Source organism: Lithobates pipiens, unplaced genomic scaffold (genome assembly GCF_037356315.1).
Source record: "Lithobates pipiens isolate NorthernLeopardFrog02 unplaced genomic scaffold, aLitPip1_a1.2 Scaffold_28, whole genome shotgun sequence".
Taxonomy (NCBI): domain Eukaryota; kingdom Metazoa; phylum Chordata; class Amphibia; order Anura; family Ranidae; genus Lithobates; species Lithobates pipiens.
Window position 1 is genome coordinate 49127743 of NW_027507789.1, and position 21596 is coordinate 49149338.

The window sequence follows — 21596 nt, forward strand, 5'->3', positions numbered from 1 at the left end:
GGGGGGGGGGGTAGGGGGGGTGGTGGTCCTGAGTTGGGGGTGGGCGGGAAGCTCCTATCGTAGTACTATTTTGTTATTCATGATGTCTATCCTCACTGTATTGGGGGTGAACCCCTACTGGCATTTGTATTCTATATAAGATATGTGTGGTTGCACCCACTACTTTTTTTTGTAATCTTTTTGAATGATTAATAAACCTGCGTTTGTTGATAAAAAAAAAAGAGTTGTTTGGTGCCCAGGAGAAAGGAGTGAGAATAGATATCTGAGTTTTAAGAGTAGCATCAAGAAGAATATCTAGCATGCTAGATTTAGAATAATTTGTTTTGTATAGAGATACGGAGCAAAATATTTCCAAGGTATATTGCACTGTGGGGAGAGAGAGTAATGGATTCAAAAGGGTTAGGAGGATGTCGTCTGCCTATAGACCTATTTTAAATTGCTCCACACTGACCGGAAAAAACCTGATATATTGGGGTTAGATCTTATTGGGTTCCATGAATAGGGCAAATATGATAGGGGAAAGTGGGCAGCCCTGGAGAGTGGCATTTGTTAAAATGGGTCAGATAATAAGCTTGAGGTCCAGACTCTGGCACTTGGGAGACAGTAGAGGCCCAGAACTGCAGAAAGAATGGGGCCCCCAAGCCCAAATTTTATAAGGACTTCTTTCAGATACATCCAATGTACCCTGTCGAAGGCCTTCAAGAGACAGGAGCAAAGAAGGCCTTCAACCACTCACCTACTGAATTAGGTCTATAATGCATTTTTTCCCATCAGAGGCCTGGCGCCCCTCTACAAATCCTACATGATCTTTATGAAAAAGCTTTGGGACATATGGGGAGATTCTGGCAGCCAAGAGCTTCACAAAAATTTTGGTACATTCAGAAGTGAAATGTGCTTGTAGTTAGCTGGATTCTCTGTGTATTTACCTGGTTTAGGAATCTTTAGATATATCACCAGAGTTTTCATTGATGGAGAATGTCTATTGGAGATATGGGGACAACAGATCTTTGAATGTTTTTGTAATATTTGTTGCTAAGCCTGTCTGGGCCAGGGGCTTTACGTAAAGGAATTTTGGCTATTTCAGCATTTGTAAAAGGCTTAGAAAGGTCATCTATTTTGTCAGGTTGGAGAGAGGGAAAATCAATAGAGGATATAACATTTTGGATAATTGCTAGGGTTGGATGAGGGCCAGTGGGAGAGTATTTTAGGTTGTATAATTTGGAGTAAAATTCACTGAATCTATTGGCCATATCTTGGGGATTAGAGAGTCTTTTACCTTGGGAGTCTAGCAGAAAGAAGATATTGGGTTTTGCCATTTTGCATTTATATTGTCTTGCCAGAAGCGCAAAAGGTTTGTTGCCTTGGGCGTATTAAGTGATATGCAGCCTTTTGACGTAGAAGTCAAAGTTGGTGTATAGAGGGGAGTGTAGCTGAGTTCTTAATTTTTGTAATTTGGCCTCATCTTGGGGACTGGGGGCAGATTTGTTGGAGCGCACAATTACCCTGATATCTTGTAGAGTTTTAGAAATGGCTTGCTTACGTAGCCTTTTCCCCTGTGCACCAAACTTAATCAAAAGAACTCTGGTGTAGGCCTTATGCACATTCCAGAGCAGAGCATCGTCGGATACAGAGCCAGTACTAACATCGTAAAAGTTGTGGATCTCAGTTTTGATCTTTTCCTGGTAGGATAGATGGGAGAGAAGGGAGCAGATGCGTGAGATCGCTTATCTGGAGAAACGAACAGTTCCAGGGAGACTGGAGCATGATCTGACCATGTGATCAGACCTATTTGTATAGAGGTTGCAGGAGGTTTTTGTTGACCAGGAAAAGATCAAGCCTTTGCCAAGGCATGTAAGCACCTCCAGGGGTCACACAGTTTTTGTAGTTGGACATGCAAGGTAGGGTGGTAGAACGCTAATGTTAGTGGAGTCAAGAGAGTGGTCTAGGACTGTGTTAAAATCTCCACACATGATTATTTGGTTCTTGGGGTAAGGACTACATTTTTTGATGACGTTCATTGGGGGCATATATATTGACCAGGACTAGAGGGTGGTTATTGAAAATAGCTGATAAGATTAGGAAACGACCATTGGGGTCCGCTTCGACAGAGCTTAGTTGAAATGAAATGAGTCGCAGATTGCTATCATGACTCGCCGAGGTGAAGAAGCAGCGAGTGTATGTTTCATGGTGACAGATGGGAGACTTCTCGACAGTCAAATGTGTCTCTTGTATACATAACATGTCCGCTTTGAGGGATAGCGCCTCCTTCCACATGAGCCTACGCTTGAATGGACTACTGAGCCCCTTGACATTGTGTGTGACAATTTTAAGTGCCATGCGTAGTAGGAAAGTAATGCTGCAGTATGCCCAGAACAAGACTACACGTAATCCATCCACTCAAAGACCACATAATACTGACAGAAAAATATAAGTTGACAAGGCATAGGATAAAACAGGTTTAAAAAAAATGAGGAACATAACAGCAAAGTTAGCTTAACAACTTTTAACTTTTTAGCATGGCACACTAGTAACCAGGGGGTGGATTAACAAGTAATGGCTATCCTTTCTGGAGATAAGGTAGTTTAATAGGACTCGAGAAGTTGCCTTTTTATAGTTAGAGTGTGAACTTCAGTGTTCCCAACTGAGGACCAGGAGCTCGAGATTTTAGGAGGGACTGAACCCATGTTGCGATGTTGTTGTGGGGGGGTGGAACAGGGTATCCCCAGTTGTGGAGGAGTTTATAGCCTTCCTTAGGTGAATTCATCTGTAAGATTTTATTTTAGTAGGTCACTAGCAATTTAGTGGGGTATCCCCCATTGGTACACCAGGTTAGGGTCCCTGAGAGCCTTGGTTATAGGAAAGAATTCTTTCCAAATTTGCACAGTGGCGGCAGAGATATCCGCAAACAAGGTGATCTTTAAATAAGGATTAGGTAGGGTGCGCATGGATCTGGTGATTTTCATAATTTGGTCTTTAGTATGGAAAAAAATCAATGAGATCAAGCACATCCCTTGGGACGGGTTCAGGCAGATGCTTCAGTTTGAAGATCCTGTGTGCTCGATCAATTAGAAGATCTGATGGAGATAGAGAAGGAATGAGTTTGCGGAGGAGATACAGCACCAGGTCCAAATTTTTTATGGATTCAGGGATACCCATACATTTTATATTGTTCCACCTTGAACGGTCTTCCATATCTGCAAATTTGGCATTTAAGTATTGAAAATTTTCTGTGTGGTCAGCATGTGAATCAATCATTTTGTTATAAGCATGGGTAAACTCCTCCATCTATACAAGAAAAAGACAACTTATTCTGGTGTCTCGGTCTTCAAAGTGTGATACCGACAGTTTAAGATGGTAGTGTCAAAAAGGTCTTGCAGCCCTCCTTAGAATATTGGGTATTCAAATACTGGAGAAAAAAAAAGGAAGGCACACTGACCTAGTGCATTACCATAAAATATAGCTTTATTGAAAACAGAACACAAAGCAAAATGGCTACTCACAAACGAGTATTGATAAAAGGCATAATCAATATAATTGGATCCATCACACCGAACATCGACACGTCCAGATCTGATGTCAGATAAATTGATTGATGAATACCCCAACATAAACGGCTCTGTGTTCTGTTTTCAATAAAGCTCTATTTTATGGTAATGCACTAGGTCAGTGCGCCTTCCTTTTTTGTTTTGTTTTGTTTTTAAACTCCTCCATCTGCCTTTCAATTTGATCAGTGCGTTCTTCCAGCTGATCTATTCTGTTATGAATATGTGAGACTGAGGAGTGGAGTTCTGTTTGGATATCTTCTGTGGAGAGTTAGGAGCATTGATTTCAGAAAGTGTTTAGAGACTGGATTGCTAGTAGCAGGTATAGCAGCCAAAGAGATCAGGTCATCTCCCTCCTGGTTAAAATTGTCATGATCCCCCATGTGTTTCTTACTTACAGGTGCCTTGAAAGGAGAGTGAGCTGGTAAGTCAGCAGCTCTGGATTAAAATCAGGAGGCAGGGGAAGGAGCGGCGAGCGTGCTGTGTCCCTGCCATCTGTGCCATCTTGGGTCTCGACTGCCGGGAGAAGTACTCTGTGAGTTTTTGTGGTACTGGGGGCTTAAATTTCTTTTTAGATATGTCCTCCATGATCCCCAGTGCTGGCGGGTGAGCCTGGAGCTGTGAGCGGCGATCCTCACTGCTGTTAAGCCACTGTGGTTCTCCCTCAAGGACTGAGCAGAGCAGTTACACAGCCATTCCACTCTGCAGCCGAGCCAAGCCCCCTTGTATAAGATATTTACTGGCAGAAAAATAAAGGTTTTACTATCCAAAGTAAAAAAAAGGGTAGAAGATTTAATAGATATGTAGCGGGGTCTCTTTAAGGACTATAAAACTACTGTTCCCGGAACCCCGCTGGTTCCCAGGATGTTTTGAGTTATGTCTCAAAGACTCATGGGGGAGGATATATATAAGGTTCGAGTGCAAGACCTGCAGCCTGGGGACCGTGTACTGCTACGCAATCTGGGGATCCCTGGGAAGCACAAGCTTGCTGATAGATGGAGATCGGAGCCCTATGTCATTTGCAGAAAGCTACCTGGATTGCCTGTATATAAGCTAAAACCAGAGGGGAAAGTGGGGCCCTTGAAGACTTGGCACAGGAATCATTTGCTCCCGCTTACTGAAGCAGTCAGAATACCTCCAGTGAGAAATCCACCTGAATCTGTTTCCATTCTGGATACCCCGGGACCCAGCACTCGGTCTCAGACCTCCCGGGTTAGAGATGGACAAGATACCCAACGAGGTGAAGGTGGAAGAGGAGAGCTTGAGTGGCTGTGGCCTTCATCAACTCCAGGAAATTCTGCCATAGATCTCCCACCTACTGAGGATACACAGGATGGGACACTGAACCCAGAAGCTACAGAGTTCATTCCATCTAGTGGTGTGCCTGAAGGCTGGGAAGATATCCCTAGCATTTACTCAGAAGAGGGAGGAACCGATGTTGTCAGAATGTGTTCCTGAAGTAGAGCCTGTGGCACTAGAGCCTGAAGTCCCAAGAGAACAGAGAGCTCGCCGAGTTGTGAGACCCCCCAAGAAGCTAACCTACTCTCAAATGGGGGAGAGCTCTGAGGACTCTGTTGTGACTGCTAGAAGAAGTGCTGAACGCTCTAATCCTTCCACTGACCATTTGGTGGAGGGCAACCCCAGCTCACTCTCTGGCACAGTTAGGCAGGCCACTCATGTCAGTGTGACCTGTGGGACAGGGAATCCCACCTCTGAGTTCTGGTGGAAATTCCCTGTACCAACATCATACTCAGCACTTTCAAAATTGGTACAGGATATGTGTTAAAAGTTTATCTTTGGGGACCAAAGAGTTTAAGTGGGGGGAGTGTGTAGCGGGGTCTCTTTAAGGACTATAAAACTACTGTTCCCAGAACCCCGCTGGTTCCCAGGATGTTTTGAGTTATGTCTCAAAGACTCATGGGGGAGGATATATAAGGAGGGGGAGAGGCCTAGTTCTTCCTCTTTGGACACCCCCCGCTCTTCAAGCAAGAGGAGATCTGTGCTGAACTGCTGAGGCACAAGGCCTGAAGCCTGGGCCTTGTGCTCTTTTCCAAAGAGCTCTCTGCCAGCCTAGTTGCACCTGAGAGACATTTTCTCATTCCTTGCTGCAGTACACCAGAAGGATTGAAGACTCGGAGGTCGGTGGATTCCTGTTCCTAGACGAAAAGGGCAGAGAAACCGGACTTGGACTTGTCCGGGTGGTGAGAGCTGTTTAAAGACAGATGCTTTATCTTTATTATTCGTTTGGATTACAAAGTTGTTCTTCAAGTGCACCACCGAAAGATTGCTAGCGAATATTGTTTTACTGGACTTCCATCTAGATCAGTCAGGCCTGACTGCATAGGTAGACAGTGCTGGGTGTTAGTTTACCCATGTGGGGAAGTAGCTGAAAAAGGGCAGCGCTAGAGTTGCATAGCAATACTTTATTATGCTGATTACTCTGTTTATCTTTATTACTGGTTACTGCAGGGACCTTATTATGTGTTGCAATCCAAATGTTTGATTCATGTTATTCCTTTTATAAAAACAATAAGTAAAGTCAGTTATATACTTTCAAGGATTGTCTATGAGCTTGAGTTATCCACCCACGCACACACACATATTTAGAGTATAAGCGATTTAATGTGTATTGCTAGATACTAACTGTGCCAAAGTGGGTAGTGCAGATTGCCGGGGGGGTTGGCGGAGCTGTGCTCAGGACCCAAACCAAACTTGCGGCCCTCTTAAGTGAGGGTATCGCTATAGATAGATAATAGAAAGTTGAAAAAATTACTGAAGGTCCGCTTAAAGTTCAAACATAGCCACGCTCTAACAGGAAGTCAGAAAAAAAAGGGACTTGGAAGAAGCCCAGAACAATAGAAGGTAATTTTTGGGTTAAAAATATGAAATTGAAAATAATTTTTTTAAATCAGAATTGTCTGTCACCGGAAAGACTAATGCTTATTGTATTAGTGCTGACAACATGTAGTCTGCTGTCTATGCCTCAGCTGTATAAGCCACCTATTAAGAGAAAGGGAAGATTCCCCAACTAAAAAGATCCTTCTGACTCCCTCTTAACATCCCCTGCACCCCCCCCCCCCCCCCCCCATCTCCTGTGTCAAGATTTAACCCAAAAAGCCTTTTACTAAAGAAAAGGTTTTACAGTTTTTACATTTGTGATGCTTTCTGTTCCCTTTACCCCTGTTAATCCACGATTGCCAATAAAAAATAGAGCTGTGAATAGACTTTAAAAAGCAAAACATGTGGCTGGTGTCATTTGTCACAGAAGATCCTCCTGCAGGTATTTCTTGATTAAGAAATCAAGCTCTTTCTGTCCGGATCATGCTAATACACCCATAATACCTGTACAACAGGTATTAATAATGCACAGGATAATCATCTATAGATTGTCACAATGAATCCATGCAAATACTGGCTGACTCTGCTGGTTTATTAAGGTCAGCGGAGGTTTTCAGCTCCTCCTATATCTGTCTCTAGTTCAGTATCTAATTGTACATCTTTAGTTACTGTCAGTATATTCCTACACCACCTGGATGAACTCAAGCCACTGATGCTTAGCCTGGAATCAATCCATCGGCATTTACACAGCGATCTCCCAACAAAGAGCACATTACAATGGCAGGTGAGTGAAATAAATGTTTCAGGTAGCGACAAGCTGATTACACAGAATTACTATTTGAGGCGGTCTGTTAAAGTAACTATGATTATATGCTATTATTATTATAGGTCGACGCACATTACTCCCTTCTTGATTGAAGGGTGTGTGCTCCGGTTGGTCAAAGTTGCTTGGTGTAACAGAAACTTATGGACTGATAAATCTAATTTTACCTTTTTACTCCTATTTTCTGGATTTTTTTTCCAGTTTTGATTAAATAAAAGTGTATGTAAACCCATTCTTGTTTTTAGCATTGGATAACATAGGGAATGAATACAATATGTTATGTTATGTATTTTTATTTTTTGCTGTTTATATCCCACTGGGGAGATATACATTCAGCTCCTGTCCCAGAGACACAACAGGAAGTCACCAGTACAGGTGTTCCCACTGAAAGATCTCCACCCGATTCCTGTTCTAAAATCTGAGATTTTCTATACTTTCTGCACCAGAGACAGTGTCAAACTGATACACTATATCACAAAAAGTATTCGGACCCATGCCTTTACAAGCACACAAACTTTGCTGGCATCCCTGTGCAGCTATAACAGCTTCAACTCTTCTGGGAAGGCCGTCCACAAGGTTGAGGAGTGTGTCTATAGAAATGCTTGATCATTCTTCCAGAAGTGCATTTGTGAGGTCAGGCACTGATGTGGACAAGAAGGCCTGGCTCGCAGGCTCAAATCAAATTCATCCCAAAGGTGTTCTATCAGGTTGAGGTCAGGACTCCCCAAACTCACTCATCCACACTTTATTGCCAAAATTATTGGGCCCCACCTCTAAATCATTTGATGGAGGGAGGATTGTGGTGTTTGGTTGTTTTTCAGGGGTTGGGCTTGGCCCCTTAGTTTCAGTGAAGGGTATACTTAAGGTGTCAGCATACCAAGACATTTTGGACAATTTCATGCTCAAATTTGTGGGGACAGTTTGGGGATGGCCCCTTCCTTTTCCAACATGACTGTGCAGCAGTGCACAAAGCAAGGTCCATAAAGATATGGATGAACGAGTTTGGGGTGGAGAAACTTGACTGGCCTGCACAGAGTCCTGACTTTAACCAATAGAACACCTTTGGGATGAATTTGAGCGGAGACTGTGAGCCAGGCCTTCAGGTCCACATCAGTACCTGACCTCACAAATGCACTTCTGGAAGAAGGGTCAAACATTCCTATAGACATACTAACAAACCCTGGACTTGTTATTGTGCAAAAGAAAAAATCATTAGCTGGGAACATAAACTTAGATATTGAGAAACCCTAACCTTAATCTTTGGTGACGTTTGTTGAAATGGTGATCATATGACTTTACTTAAAAACAAAGGGGCAGGGTTAGTGTTGGCTTTGTGTATCAATAAAAACAGGTATTACGATGTCATTGCATAGTCACATGATGATGCTATGTCTTTGTTCAAATTTTTTTTTCAAACCAATTTTACTTAAGTAGCTCTCACGGCAAATATAAGGCTAATTTTAATGAAGTTTCATGGACAGTGAAGTCAGTAATTTTGCAACTAAATCAGCAAAATGATTGATTATTCCAATTAGGAGCCGAAAGTTTCTATGTCTACTTTTCTTTAACCTCTTTTATTACATTTAGAAGTGTATTGCACATACAGAACAAGTTACACATATTTTTATTAACCTTATAATCTCTTATTTTATTTATAACCTTTTCGAATTTCATGTTTATTTTTCTCCTCATTGTCTCTCACAAACAGCAGAAAGACTCTGGGTAAACAAAGCAAGCAATGCATTTATTAATCTCTATGTAAACTACGGTACATTAGTTCAACAGTTGAACAAGTTAATTCACTGTAGATTTAGGGAGCAAGTACAGACATATACAGTAAATGCTAGGAACGGAATTTCATTTGTTAATTCATATACTGTAAATACTGTATATACACTTTTTGTTATTAATGAAAATATCAAAATGGCTTTACTTTAGTAAGTATAGTCTGTAAATGTTGCTGTACACATATTATTTTGTTATACAGTGCAAATTGGGAAGGACTGGGCAGGGGCACTGGGGGGTGAGTGGGCATTTCCTTCCCATCGTTAGGCGAGTGCTTATACGGTTGGCTGGGCTGGTGGCCCTGAAAGGATACCTAAAAGCAGGATTTGCAGGCGTTGACATGTGCTGGACATTATATAGCTATCTTGTTCAGAGTGAAGTCTTCCAGCTCTTTGTGGCCCTGAGATATTATATAGGAAATTGGCACACCGATGATGTCAGATCACATCCAACTTTATTAAAGCAGACAAAACGCACTGCTTTGCTCCTAGGACCACACCCAAATTTTTAGGCATTCAGGTGTTTTTTTTTTGTTTTTTTAACTGACAATTGCACGGTCGTGCGACGTTGTACTCAAACAAAATTGATGTCCTTTTTTCCCCACAAATAGAGAATTATTTTGGTGGTATTTGATCGCCTCTGTGGTTTTTCCTTTTTGCGCTATAAACAAAAAATTCAGACAATAAAATAAACACAATATTTTTTACTTTCTGCTATAATACATATACAAAAAAATATATAAAAAACAAATTTATTCATCAGTTTAGGTCAATATATATTCTTCTACATATTTTTGGTTAAAAAAAATGCAATACGTGTATATTGATTGGTTTGCGCAAAAGTTATCACTTCTACAAACTATGGGAAAGGTTTATGGACTTTTTTTAATGTTTTTACTGGTAAAGGTAGTGATGTGCGATTTTTAGTGGGACTGCGACATTGCGGCGAACAAATCTGACCCTGAAGCCCCATACAGACTATCAGTTTTTGTGCTGAGTTTTTCCTTCAGGTTTACCAAAACCATGTAGTGCAAGGGCCTGCCTGATTGCATACAAATTGAAACTCCTAAGGTTTGACCTCATATTATATGGTTTGGGTAAATCTGAAGGAAAAACTCAGCAGAAAAACTGATAGTGTGTATGGAGCTTCAGTGACACTTTTTGGGGACCAGTGACATTATTACATTGATCGGTGCTAATATAATGCACTCATCAATATATAAATGACAGGGAAGGGGTTAACACTAGGGGGCGATCGAGGGATTAACTCTGTTCCCTGGGTGTGTTCTAACTGTGCAGGGGCTGGGCTCACTGGAACACCACAGCAGATCTCCATGATGTCTCCCGTCAGAACGAGGATCCGTCTTATTTACATACAGTGATCGCCGATGGGCATCGAGTCCGTGGAGCACATGGCCGCGCTCCCGCAGCGTGAAGTGGGAGTGCGTGCACCCACAGTGTCCCATGCATGCCATAATGGGTTTGCGCTATTGAGCCGACCTGCTGCCGTATATATACAGTGGCTGGTCGACAAGTGGTTAATGAGCCTATAGATATAGGTGTGTAACCATGCATTGCTTATAGATCAGTAAAAAAAATCAGTAAAAAATAAATCTGAGTTACTAGCTAGTACTTTTACATGCATATGATTGCTTATTCCAATTAGGAGCCGAAGGTTCTATGTCTTTTCTTTAACCGCAGACTGCAGAGAGAATCTAGGCAAACAAGGCAAATAATGCATTTCTTAAAGAGGGATTCCACCTACAAAAAAAATATTAAAAGCCAGCAGCTATAAATACTACAGCTGCTGACTTTTAATAAATAGACACTCATCTGTCCCGGGGTCCAGCGATGCTGGCAGCCGAGGCCGATCGATCGCTCGGCTGTCGGCTGCTGCTGCCACCATTCTAGGTGAGGGAATCAGGAAGTAAAGCAAATCGGCTTCACTTCCCGGTTCCCTACTGCGCATGCGCGAGTCACGCAGCGCAATAGGAATTGTCCGCGCTGTCTCTGGGACCCGTGTGTGTCCCAGCAGACAGCGCGGCAGGACAGGAAATGACATAGACTCCCACGGGAGTCTATGCCCGGAAGTGGGTGTAAATACCTGTCTTTGACAGGTATCTCCACCCCCCTGAAAGGTGCCAATTGTGCCACTGGAGGGGGGGAGGGTTCCGATCAGCGGAAGTTCCACTTTAGGGTGGAACCCCGCTTTAATCTCTATGTAGACTACATTAGTTCAACAGTTGAACACGTTAATTCACTGTAGACTCAGGGAGCAAGTACAGACATATTCAATAAATGCTAGGAACTTACATCTAATTTTCCACACTGTCACACTTTGAATGACAATTGTGCGGTCATGCAATACTGTACCCAAACAAAATTTTTATCATTTTGTTCACACAAATATAGCTTTCTTTGGTGGTATTTAACTGTGTTTTTTTTTATCTTTTGCTAAATAAACAAAAAAAGACTAAACATTTTGAAAAGAAAAATTTGCTTTTTTTCGTTTCTGTTTTAAAATTTGGAAATAAATAATTGTTCTTTATATAGTTAGGCCAAAATATATTCTGTTACATTTCGTTGGTGAAAATAACCCAAATCAGTGTATATTGTTTAGTCTGTAGGAGAGTTATATTGTCCACAAACTATGGTATATATCTGAAAAGGAATCAATCTTGATGTACTGGCGGCCCTCATTTTTTGAGGCACAAAAATATCAGTAGACAGTTCAAGGTATTTAGTAAGAGGCATGGCGAGTTTTTTAAAGTTGTAATTTTTTGTCATAATTTTTTGGAAAATGTTTTTACAATTTTTTTAACATACTGTAAGCAGAGCAATAACATGTTACTGTAGTAAAATTGTACTACTCTGGGGAAGTAATCAAGATTTTTTGTTTCACACATTATCATTGCTATAAGCAAGAATTTTACTGAATGAAACTGATTTATTCAGTTTGTTTTGTGATTGGCTGTGATTGACCAGAGCTAATCACATGGTACAGATGGACTGTGACTGGCCCTGTCTGTACCAAGTGATCGCATTGACCAATCACAGCTAGCAACACAATTGTACACAATGGATGGCATGAAAGAAAGCCATACATTTTTTGCAACTGCCATGTGATCTGCTGTGATTGGTCAAAGCGGTCACATGGTACCATTGGACACAGCTGGTGACAGATGGTGCCACTGTGTGGCCCCCGGGTTTGCCCGAGTGGCACCTTCTGAGAGGACATCAGATGACATCCACTCAGAAGGAGGAAAGTCCCGCCCAGCTCTCAATCTGCTATAGGCCAGATGGGAAGGTGTTAAAATACAGTAGGTATAGTTTGTATCATAAACAAGCATATTTATCAGAAATGATATAGAACCACTATATTTCAGCCCAGGATAATTGGTACAGGATTATATACTACTTCCAAACCAAAGACGCATTAGTGTTGATTTACTAAAACTGAAGAGTGCAAGACCAATCATCTTCCAGGTTTTATTTGGCAAAGTTTAACTGAACAAGCTGAAGCTAGAAGCTAGAAGCTAGAAGCTGATTGTTGGCTACCATGCACATCATTGTCTTTAGCTGTTGGTATTTAACCCAAAGAATAACATGATTGTTATGCATGCCAGAGTGACCCAAGGGACCTCACATGGGTCAATTAACTATTTATGGATCCAAAGTTACAGTTGTTGTAATAATTGTTGTAATAATTGTTGCAAAATTAGGGAGTGGGGTGCCAGATCTGGGAACACAACCATCCATTGGGCCTGTCCCTCTTTAAGGTTTCATGGTTTCACTCAGAGATGGGGGGGAGGGGGAGCAGGGAGGAAAGGCTCTTTCATGCAGTATACAATCAATGAAACTCAAGCCTTAAAGTGATACTAATGCCACGTACACACGATCGGAATTTTGGACAGAAAAAGCTCTGATGGTTTTTCCAACGGAATTCCGACGAGATTTTGCTCAAGCTGTCTTGTATACACATGGTCACACCAAATTCAGACCATCAAGAACGTGGTGACGTACAACACGTACGACGGGACTAGAAAAAGGAAGTTCAATACCCAGTTGCTAATGGATTCCATCTCCTAGTTGAATCTGAGCATGCGTGAGTTTTTGCGTGTTGGAATTGCATACACACGATCGGAATTTCCTATAGAAAGTTTTTCCTTTGGAAGAATTGAGAACATGCTCTCAAATTTTTGCTGGTGGGAATTCGGCCAGCTAAATTCCGATGGAGCATACACACGGTCGCATTTTCCGATGAAAAGCTCTCATCTGTCTTTTGCTGGCCGAATTTCCGATCGTGTGTACGCGGCATAAAGCTAAAAATGTTTTTTTACCTTAATGCATTTCTTGCATTAAGGTAAAAAATGTTCTTTACTTATCTCCCCCTTCCTTGTTTGAAGGATGAAGAGAGGGGAGAATAGACAGCGATGTGCACGACTGTATCTCTTCACCCCTCTCTTCCTCTTCACACAGCATTCAGGCAGTCAATCAAATGCAATGAGGAGGAATTGGGGGGTGGAATTAAGTCCCGCTGTGTAAGTCTATGGAGAGTGGCTCCATAAACACTCCATAGACACACAGCTCAGGAGCACGCAGACACAGTTGCCTCCATAGAAGAGGAGGAGCCAGGACCACTAGAGGGAGAACCGGGAAGAGGAGGATCAGGGCTGCTCTGTGCAATACCACTGCACAGAGCAGGTGAGTATAACATGTTTGTTAATTTAATAATAAAAAAAAAACTTTAGTAACACTTTAAAGATACATGCTATATAAACATAAATCACAAAAAATTACAACAAACTGATATAAAGTTGTTATTACAATAAACCCGCTAAAACAATAAAATATTTTATTTTTTTTGCTGATAATCTTTAACAAGAATACAAAGAAACCAAAAATAAAAGCAAACCTTATCGAGGATGTGGGTGAACTTTGAGCTTTCTCCATACTCTCCCATCTTTGAGACGTTAAAGAGGGGCTTGTCCTAGGCAGGGTTGCAGTGTGCTTTGTCCTCATCATCGGTGTGCAACTTTCTGCTTTCATTCGCAGGGCCTGGCTGGGCTCGCTTTGGTTAGCACTCAGAGTTGCAGAGGCAAGGAATTATCATACAGGCTTGGAGCAATATCTCCTCTCCACATGTCTATTCTGAGACATCATGTGATGGAATCAGGGGTATGCCGCCTATGAGGTGACCTGAGACAACTCTTTTTTTTTTCTTTAATTAAAAGAAGGCAGCAGGGAAATGTAATTTGCTTTAAGTTTAAAACCATTTTTCTTTGTAAATATCAGTGCTTTAAAAAAAATCACTGATCCCAACCCAATCAAATTTTTAAACATTTATTGCTCTGTGATCCCACTGGGGAGATTTCCCGTTACTTTCTTATTTCTTCCAACACCAGGACTAAAAAAGGAGAATAGGTATTATCAAACCAGGAGATTATAAACAATTAAAAGTTAAATAAATTACAGATAAAACAATATATTCTTTTTGAGTCAGCCAGAATAAAGTCCATTCTGCACTGAATGCTACATGCCAGTCCAAAAGTTCTAATTCTACTATAAACAGGCACCTGTTTTTAGAAGGTCAGGTTGAACTTGAGAAATTGAAAAATGAAACCTCCGCCATAGTGCTTCACACAGGAAGGGCTTGCCAGAAATATATGACCCTCTAAATATAGAGACATCATATAATACATGGAGCAACTGCTGCCCCTTACTGGCAAAAATCTTCTCCGGTTATCAGAGAAATGGCCAAAAGGATAGAAACACAAAGTGCATGATCTGGGTACTCCTCAATTCTCCTCCATAGTCATCCGGTGATCAAACTCATGCTAAGAAGAAAAATGAGCCACGCGTTCCTGCTTTATTAAAATTTGGTAGAACTATTCATGTATAATAGCATGTCACAGTGTTGGATGAAAAAATTCCTATCTGGGACAATAAGGGGACACTTGCGGGTACATTTTTCTTCGTAACATAGGTGTGATGACCAGATAACTGTTGAGAAGAAGTGAAGTGTACCCCAGTTCATGCACTTTTTGTTTGCATCCTTTTGGACATTTGTCTGGTAACCATAGAAGATTTTTGCCAGTGAGGGGCAGGAGTTGATCCATGTATTATATGACTTCTATATTTTTATCAGATTTATTAGTATTTGACACTTTATATTTTAATTGTTTTCACATTGTATTTTTTTTTTAGAGTCACAATTGTATTATCTCATCTATAATTAGCGCTGCACTTTTTGTATAGTAAAATATCTCATAGCATGCAAACTGCTTTTCATTCCACAAGCTGGTTGGTTTTTTCTACCAGTGCAGTTTCATATATCTTTGCAAAGAAGAAAAAATACATTGCAGCTTACCAGTTTCTAGATGTGGTGGCTGCCTTTTTTACTTTTTGTGCACATAGTGTTCCTTTCAGTAACACACTTGCTGCGCATAGTTGACAGCACTCACCGTCACCGCACTGTATGTATGGAGCAGAAACGTGGCCATCCACTTTTCTGGGAATAATGTAATTGATGAGATTGCCACCCAGGCATAAAAAACAGGAAGTTATCAGCTCACTGGATTAACAGATATCTTTTGCACTTTTTCTAACAACCCTTTCAATGGTATATTTAACAAATCAAACGGAAGCAAATAAGAAAAGTTCATAGTTAAAGTGGTTGTTAAGTCAGTGTTTTTTTACCAGCCACTCTGTTATAACAAGCTATACTATACTGTGTATGCATTTTTTTTAATTCTGTTGCTAAATATCTTTTTTCACATCGCTGATGTGTGGTCACCTGACTGCCGGATGCTCTCCTTCCCTGATCCAAGGACCACAGTGGGAGGGACTGAGATTTCCTTCTGATGTCAGCCGGGCGCTGACATTACCACACATTGGCGATGTAGAATAAGGTGGAATAATAAAATTTAAAACAAAATACACATACTGTGTAGTATATCTTGTTAAAACAGAGGGGCTGTCAGTAATTGTGGGAACTAAATTTACTGCCACACAGAAAAGCAGAGGGGGGTGGGGAGGGATGGTTCAAACACAGGAGCTGACAGGCAGAGAGAGATGGGGAGAGGGAAAGAAAGGGCTGACGGAGGCATGTAAACTGACCTGTATCATGGATCAGTAGCCATGATTACGGTGATCGGCACACCTAGTGGGACACAGGAATAGGCAGGATCAACCAGTTTTTTTTTTACAGTATACAAATGGACAAATGATGCAGCACAAGCACTATGAGGCTTAACATGTTTTAAAGGAACAGGATAATTTTTTTTAAGGGTTTGAACCTCTTTAAGGCTTAAATATACACAACTTAACCACTTGACGACCAGCTCACTTAGATATACTGCGGCAGTTCAGGCTCTCCTGCGCGAACCAACGTATTTGTACGTCGGTCCGTGCAAGGAGGATCGCGGGCGTGCGCGATGATATATCGGCCTAAACTGATGAATAATTCGTTTTTTTTATATAGTTGTTTTTTTAGATATGTATTATAGCAGAAAGTAAAAAAAATATATATATTTTTCAAATTGTTTTTTTTTTGGTTATAGCGCAAAAAATAAAAACCACAGAGGTGATCAAATGCCACCAAAAGAAAGCTCTATTTGGTGGTTAAAAAAATGACATATTTTGTATATGAGTACAGCGTTGCACGACTGCGCAATTGTCAGTTAAAGGGAAAATCCTGGGGCTGAAGTGGTTAAAGAAGTCCAACCAGAATGTGAAAAGGGGAAAAATGCCTTCTAAAACAAAGGGGACATTTGCCACTGGAGTTCAGAACCAATTTACTGAATGATTAATTTATATAAGATTTGTCCTTATATTTTAGAGATTTCAAGGTTGCAGTCTGAATTAAACTTTGCCAAAATTAAATTTGATTACAGCTCTGAAGCTAAAGAACTTCAGCATGGAGGAGGCAACAAACATGCATGAACATAAGACTGACTACTACAACAGCAGGAAGTTGGTGTTGAGGAGAGGGCAGGAATTCAAGATCACACTTCACTTTAACAGACCCATCCAAAAAAAAGAGCAGGTGGAATTCTATGTACACACAGGTAAAAATATATTCTGAAAATATACTGATATGACTTTCATAATTTATGATGTGGTCATCAGATACTTCTTGAACCTTGGTAGCATTTCAAAGAAATTGCAGCATAAACATGACCATAAAACTCTTTCTACCTCTTGATTGATTATTGCTATATATCACCCTAATTTCTGTTTCAAAATTGGCCAACATTCTGTCACCTATGATGCCTAAAACTGGTAATAAATTTGCTCCCACAGCCAACCTATAATGTGTATGTGAACTTATTCTTGAAACTGCCTTCTCTTGGTTTCCCTTTTCTTGTACTTCATGCCACCAATTATTGGCTGAGATAGACTCTTTCAGCACAAGAACAGCCATGTATGCACTCATGCAAACAGGTACTGTTGCATCTCTAAAATTACACCATGTAGATCTACTGTAGGTGACCACCAGTGAAGTCTATCCAAATCTGTTCATTTATCACATATCTGAAAGACTGCTCCATGTGCTTTTACTTCTCTGAAACTCTAGTAAGGTTCCACCACTATGGCATGGTTAGGCTCAGGAAGTGCATGAGATTTTGATTTCGGGTGCCTGTTTTGATTAGACCAAAGTCAAGGCCAGGTTAAATAACTTGCTTATTTGCCAGCCTTGACCTTTTTTTTTTGTAATTTTTTTTATTAACGTAACTGTTTTGCATGAATAGAATGTACACTATAACACCAGTGCAACACAAAACAGAGCCACCCAACATTTAGGCCACACAGGGTCAAAAATACAGTACAATTGGAAAAACAAGTATCAATAAAACTGTCTATTACTAACAGAGATCTAAACACTTGCCCAAAACCCACCCCCCTCCACCCATCCCAATTTGTCTTCCTTCACAGTAAGCCCTTGTACACACGGTCTGAGATTCCGACAACCAAATCCGCCAGGAGTAATTCCGACGGATTAATTCCGGAAGAGGTCCGGAAGTGATGTTGCATACACACGGTCGGACTAAGTTGTCAGAAAATCCGATTGTACATAACGTGATGACGTTATTTTGTTACGACGGGACTACGTTCAGGCTAGTAGCCAATAGCTTTGGTCTAGGAATTTGATCTGAGCATGCGTGCCACTTTGTCCGTCGGAGTAGGCTACACATGATCAGAGTATGTCCGATAGGAGCATTTTGTCGGAAAATTTTACCGGCAAGTTGGAAAACTTGGTCCGTCGGATATTCCGACGGAAACAGTCCAATGCAGACCACACACAGATTGGAATATCCGACAAAACGGTCCGATAGGAAACATTCCGTCGGAATCTCCGACCATGTGTACAAGGGCTAAGACCAACAATATACCAGGAGATACAAATAAACCAGGAAAAAGTGCCACAGGTGCCCAGTTAGACAAGGTTTGCTTCAAGTAGGGGTGCTTAGAATGCTAAAGGGAGGATAGACACGACAGTAGGACTGCCATGCCAGAAGGGGGCTGTCTTGGAGAGGTCACCTTCAGGGGGGCACCTTAAAGAATAAAAGGTAACCCAGCAGTCTGGACACTAAAAATGTACTAAATATGCCACTGCATTTTTGTATAGTGACTTACTTTGAATGTATTCATTTTTTTGTTCTCACTGCAATAATTGCTCCTTTGCCATTCCTCTATATACAGGTCCAAACCCTCAGGAAGATTATTATACTCTAGCTATATTTGAGCTCTCCAAGTCAGGAAGTAATACTTACTGGACAGCTACCACAGACTCACTCGCCTCCTCTGATGTGAATGTCACCATCTGTAGTCCAGCAGATGCACCGATTGGTCTTTACAAAACAAGCCTCCAAATATACTCCAAAAATAGGAAGAGCCATTCCAAACTCCATGATTTCATATTATTATTTAACCCATGGGCTACAGGTAGGTTTCTGAGTAATAGTTTCAGAAGTACTTTAACTTTAATGCGCAACAGAGGAGACTATGGACATGTTACAACAGACGGCCAGAGATTGCAGATACGCTGCAGGAGATGCTCAAATAGGGCAAACATGCTACAGGATGTATTGGAGACTGGGGACATGCCTCAGGAAACATTGCTAGACATGTGCTTGTTTATTCCAGGTGGCTTAAAGTGATGGTAAAAGAAAAAAAAATATTTTACAATCGGAAAACATTGCTAGACCTTAATTTGAAGGTGTGCTTGTTTATTCCAGGTGGCTTAAAGTGATTGTAAAAGAAAAAAAATTATTTTACAATCAGAAACATTGCTAGACTGGAGATCCTTTATATGAGAGTGCCATAGATTACTGCAATTACAGCCTCTTTACAAATCAATACAAAAAATTACTTGTGCCTGGATTATGGATTTAAAAAAAAATATTATACAAGATCAGAAGATAAAAACCTAACAATTTATTAATATTATTATTATTATTCAGGGTTTATATAGCACCAACAGTTTGTGCAACGCTTACAACATGAGGGCAGACAGTACAGTTACAATACAATTCAATATACGAGGGATCAGAGGGCCCTGGTCGTTAGAGTTTACAATCTAAAAGGGAGGGTCAAACAATACAAAAGGTAATAACTGTGGAAGATAAGCCGATGGAGAAAGTGAAAATACAGTTGTTAGGTTGAGGCAGGATAGGCTTCTCTGAAGAATAGGATTTTCAACGATCACCTAAAAGTGGACAGAGTCAGGCAAATTGGGGTGGGGACTGGGGAGTTCCATAGGATAGAAGAGGCTTGGGAGAAGTCCTAGAGGCAAGCATGGGAGGAGGTGACAAAGGAGCTAGAGAACACAAGGTCTTCAGAGGAACGAAGAGAACGATTTGGTGGGGGGGTAGGAACTCTTTCATATCAAGCTTTGGCCTCGTTATTTAATAGTAATTCATCAAAGGATGCGCTATATTTTCATTCTTGCGGACATTCTTTCTTCAAAATATTGGAAATTTCAGTAGTTTAGTCTATAAAATTCAAACTCAGATCTTGGTTAGAACATTACTTCCAGCAACTTTTGGCAAGCTTTGTAAATCTAGTATATTGTATAAATGTAGTATAAATGTAGTATATTGAATATTGTATATTATCATTACCTTAGAAAAGATTGAAGTGTTTAATACATGTTGTCTTCAGATGATGATGTCTTTATGGAAGATGAGAATGAGAGGACTGAGTATGTTTTGAATGACAGTGGCATCATTTATTTTGGAGACAAAGACTCCATACAAGAAATGGGATGGAACTTTGGTCAAGTAAGGACATTCTTTTGAAAAAATTATTTCTTACTATTAAAATATATTTACTGGAATAGAAATAGAGATAATCCCATTGATGAAAATTTTCTGAAAATCCTACTCACCTAGCTGTAATAATCCACTGGCTTGAGTGAATGACCAGTAACAAGCATGCAAATCAGAAAGAATAGAAAAAAAAGTAAACAATCTTTATCTGTATAGTTGTTCAAGTCAAGTGTTTTGTCATTACGTCAGCATGAAAACCAGGAAACTAGTATTTTCATGTCAACGACAGCCTCCAGGTCTCCCTTGTGGTAGGTTTCTGTGCTAGGGGAAAGTCAAATGGCTTATAGAGTTATGTATTTTTATATAACTTACAGTATCAGTTGTAATTTGTTAAACAGTATGCAGTTATGTCTTTGGCTTCTTTTCTTTTTTCACCTATCCCCAAAGTAAAAGAAAATCACATTTTCCATAATAGAAGAGAAACGGTGAGAACCTGATTATTTTTTTTACACATCTTTCATTTAGTTTATTTGCCCAATTTTCACGAATCAGTCATAATCAGTTTCACTCACTGATTCCTTGTGCAGGATACTAGTAAGCGCCATTTCCTTATATAGACAGTATAGCCCAACGGCCTTCTTTGAAGTAGGACTTTTTTGTAACTCAGTGTATGTTAATATGTAATGTTTTATTTCATTTAGCCATTTTGTTTTTATTAAAGTTTAGCCAAATCACATAAAATCAACCACAGGCTTTAGAAGATCCTATTTGTTAAATATGTTTGGATCGTTTCATGCAAAAGAACAGTGTTTATTTTCAGAGTGGTTTTAGAGTGGGAGAGTGCCATTCTTTAGCAATTTTCTGTTTAGCAGCTGTAAAAATGTGTAGCATTAATTTGAAGGTGTGCTTGTTTATTCCAGGTGGCTTAAAGTGATTGTAAAAGAAAAAAATTAGTTAAAAAAAATAAAAAGTCACACTTCCCTGCTCTGTGCAGTGGCTTTGCACAGAGCAGCCACGATCCTCTTCTTCTCGGGTCCTCCCATTGATGCTCTTGGCCCCTCCCCCTTGCCAAGTGCTCCTACAGCAAGCGAGTTGCTGTGGGGACACTCATGCGTGCTCGCTCCCGAGCTGGCTGTCTGCGTCCATAAGACACACGGAGCGTGGCTCACTGGCTGTGATTGACAGCAGCGGGAGCCAATGAGAGAGACATGGGAAAGCCTTGGGTCTCATTCACATCACTGGATCAAGAATGAGCTTAGGTAAGTTTTAAGGGGGCTGAAGGGGGAGCTGTATACCGAAGGGTTTTTACCTTCATGCATAGAAAAATAGAAAAAAA

At 40.6% G+C, this 21596-nt stretch overlaps 1 protein-coding gene across 1 annotated transcript in view; it reads left to right on the forward strand.

Moving 5' to 3' along the window:
- Positions 1–6995: 6995 nt before the first annotated feature.
- Positions 6996–21596, forward strand: part of LOC143935366 (protein-glutamine gamma-glutamyltransferase E-like) — a 55501-nt gene continuing 40900 nt past the window's right edge. Inside the window, exons 1-4 of the mRNA XM_077459187.1 lie at positions 6996–7164; positions 16883–17056; positions 18693–18935; positions 20154–20272. Of these exons, the coding sequence (XP_077315313.1) occupies positions 7158–7164; positions 16883–17056; positions 18693–18935; positions 20154–20272 (543 nt within the window). The 5' untranslated portion in view covers positions 6996–7157. The remainder of the gene's footprint in view (positions 7165–16882; positions 17057–18692; positions 18936–20153; positions 20273–21596) is intronic.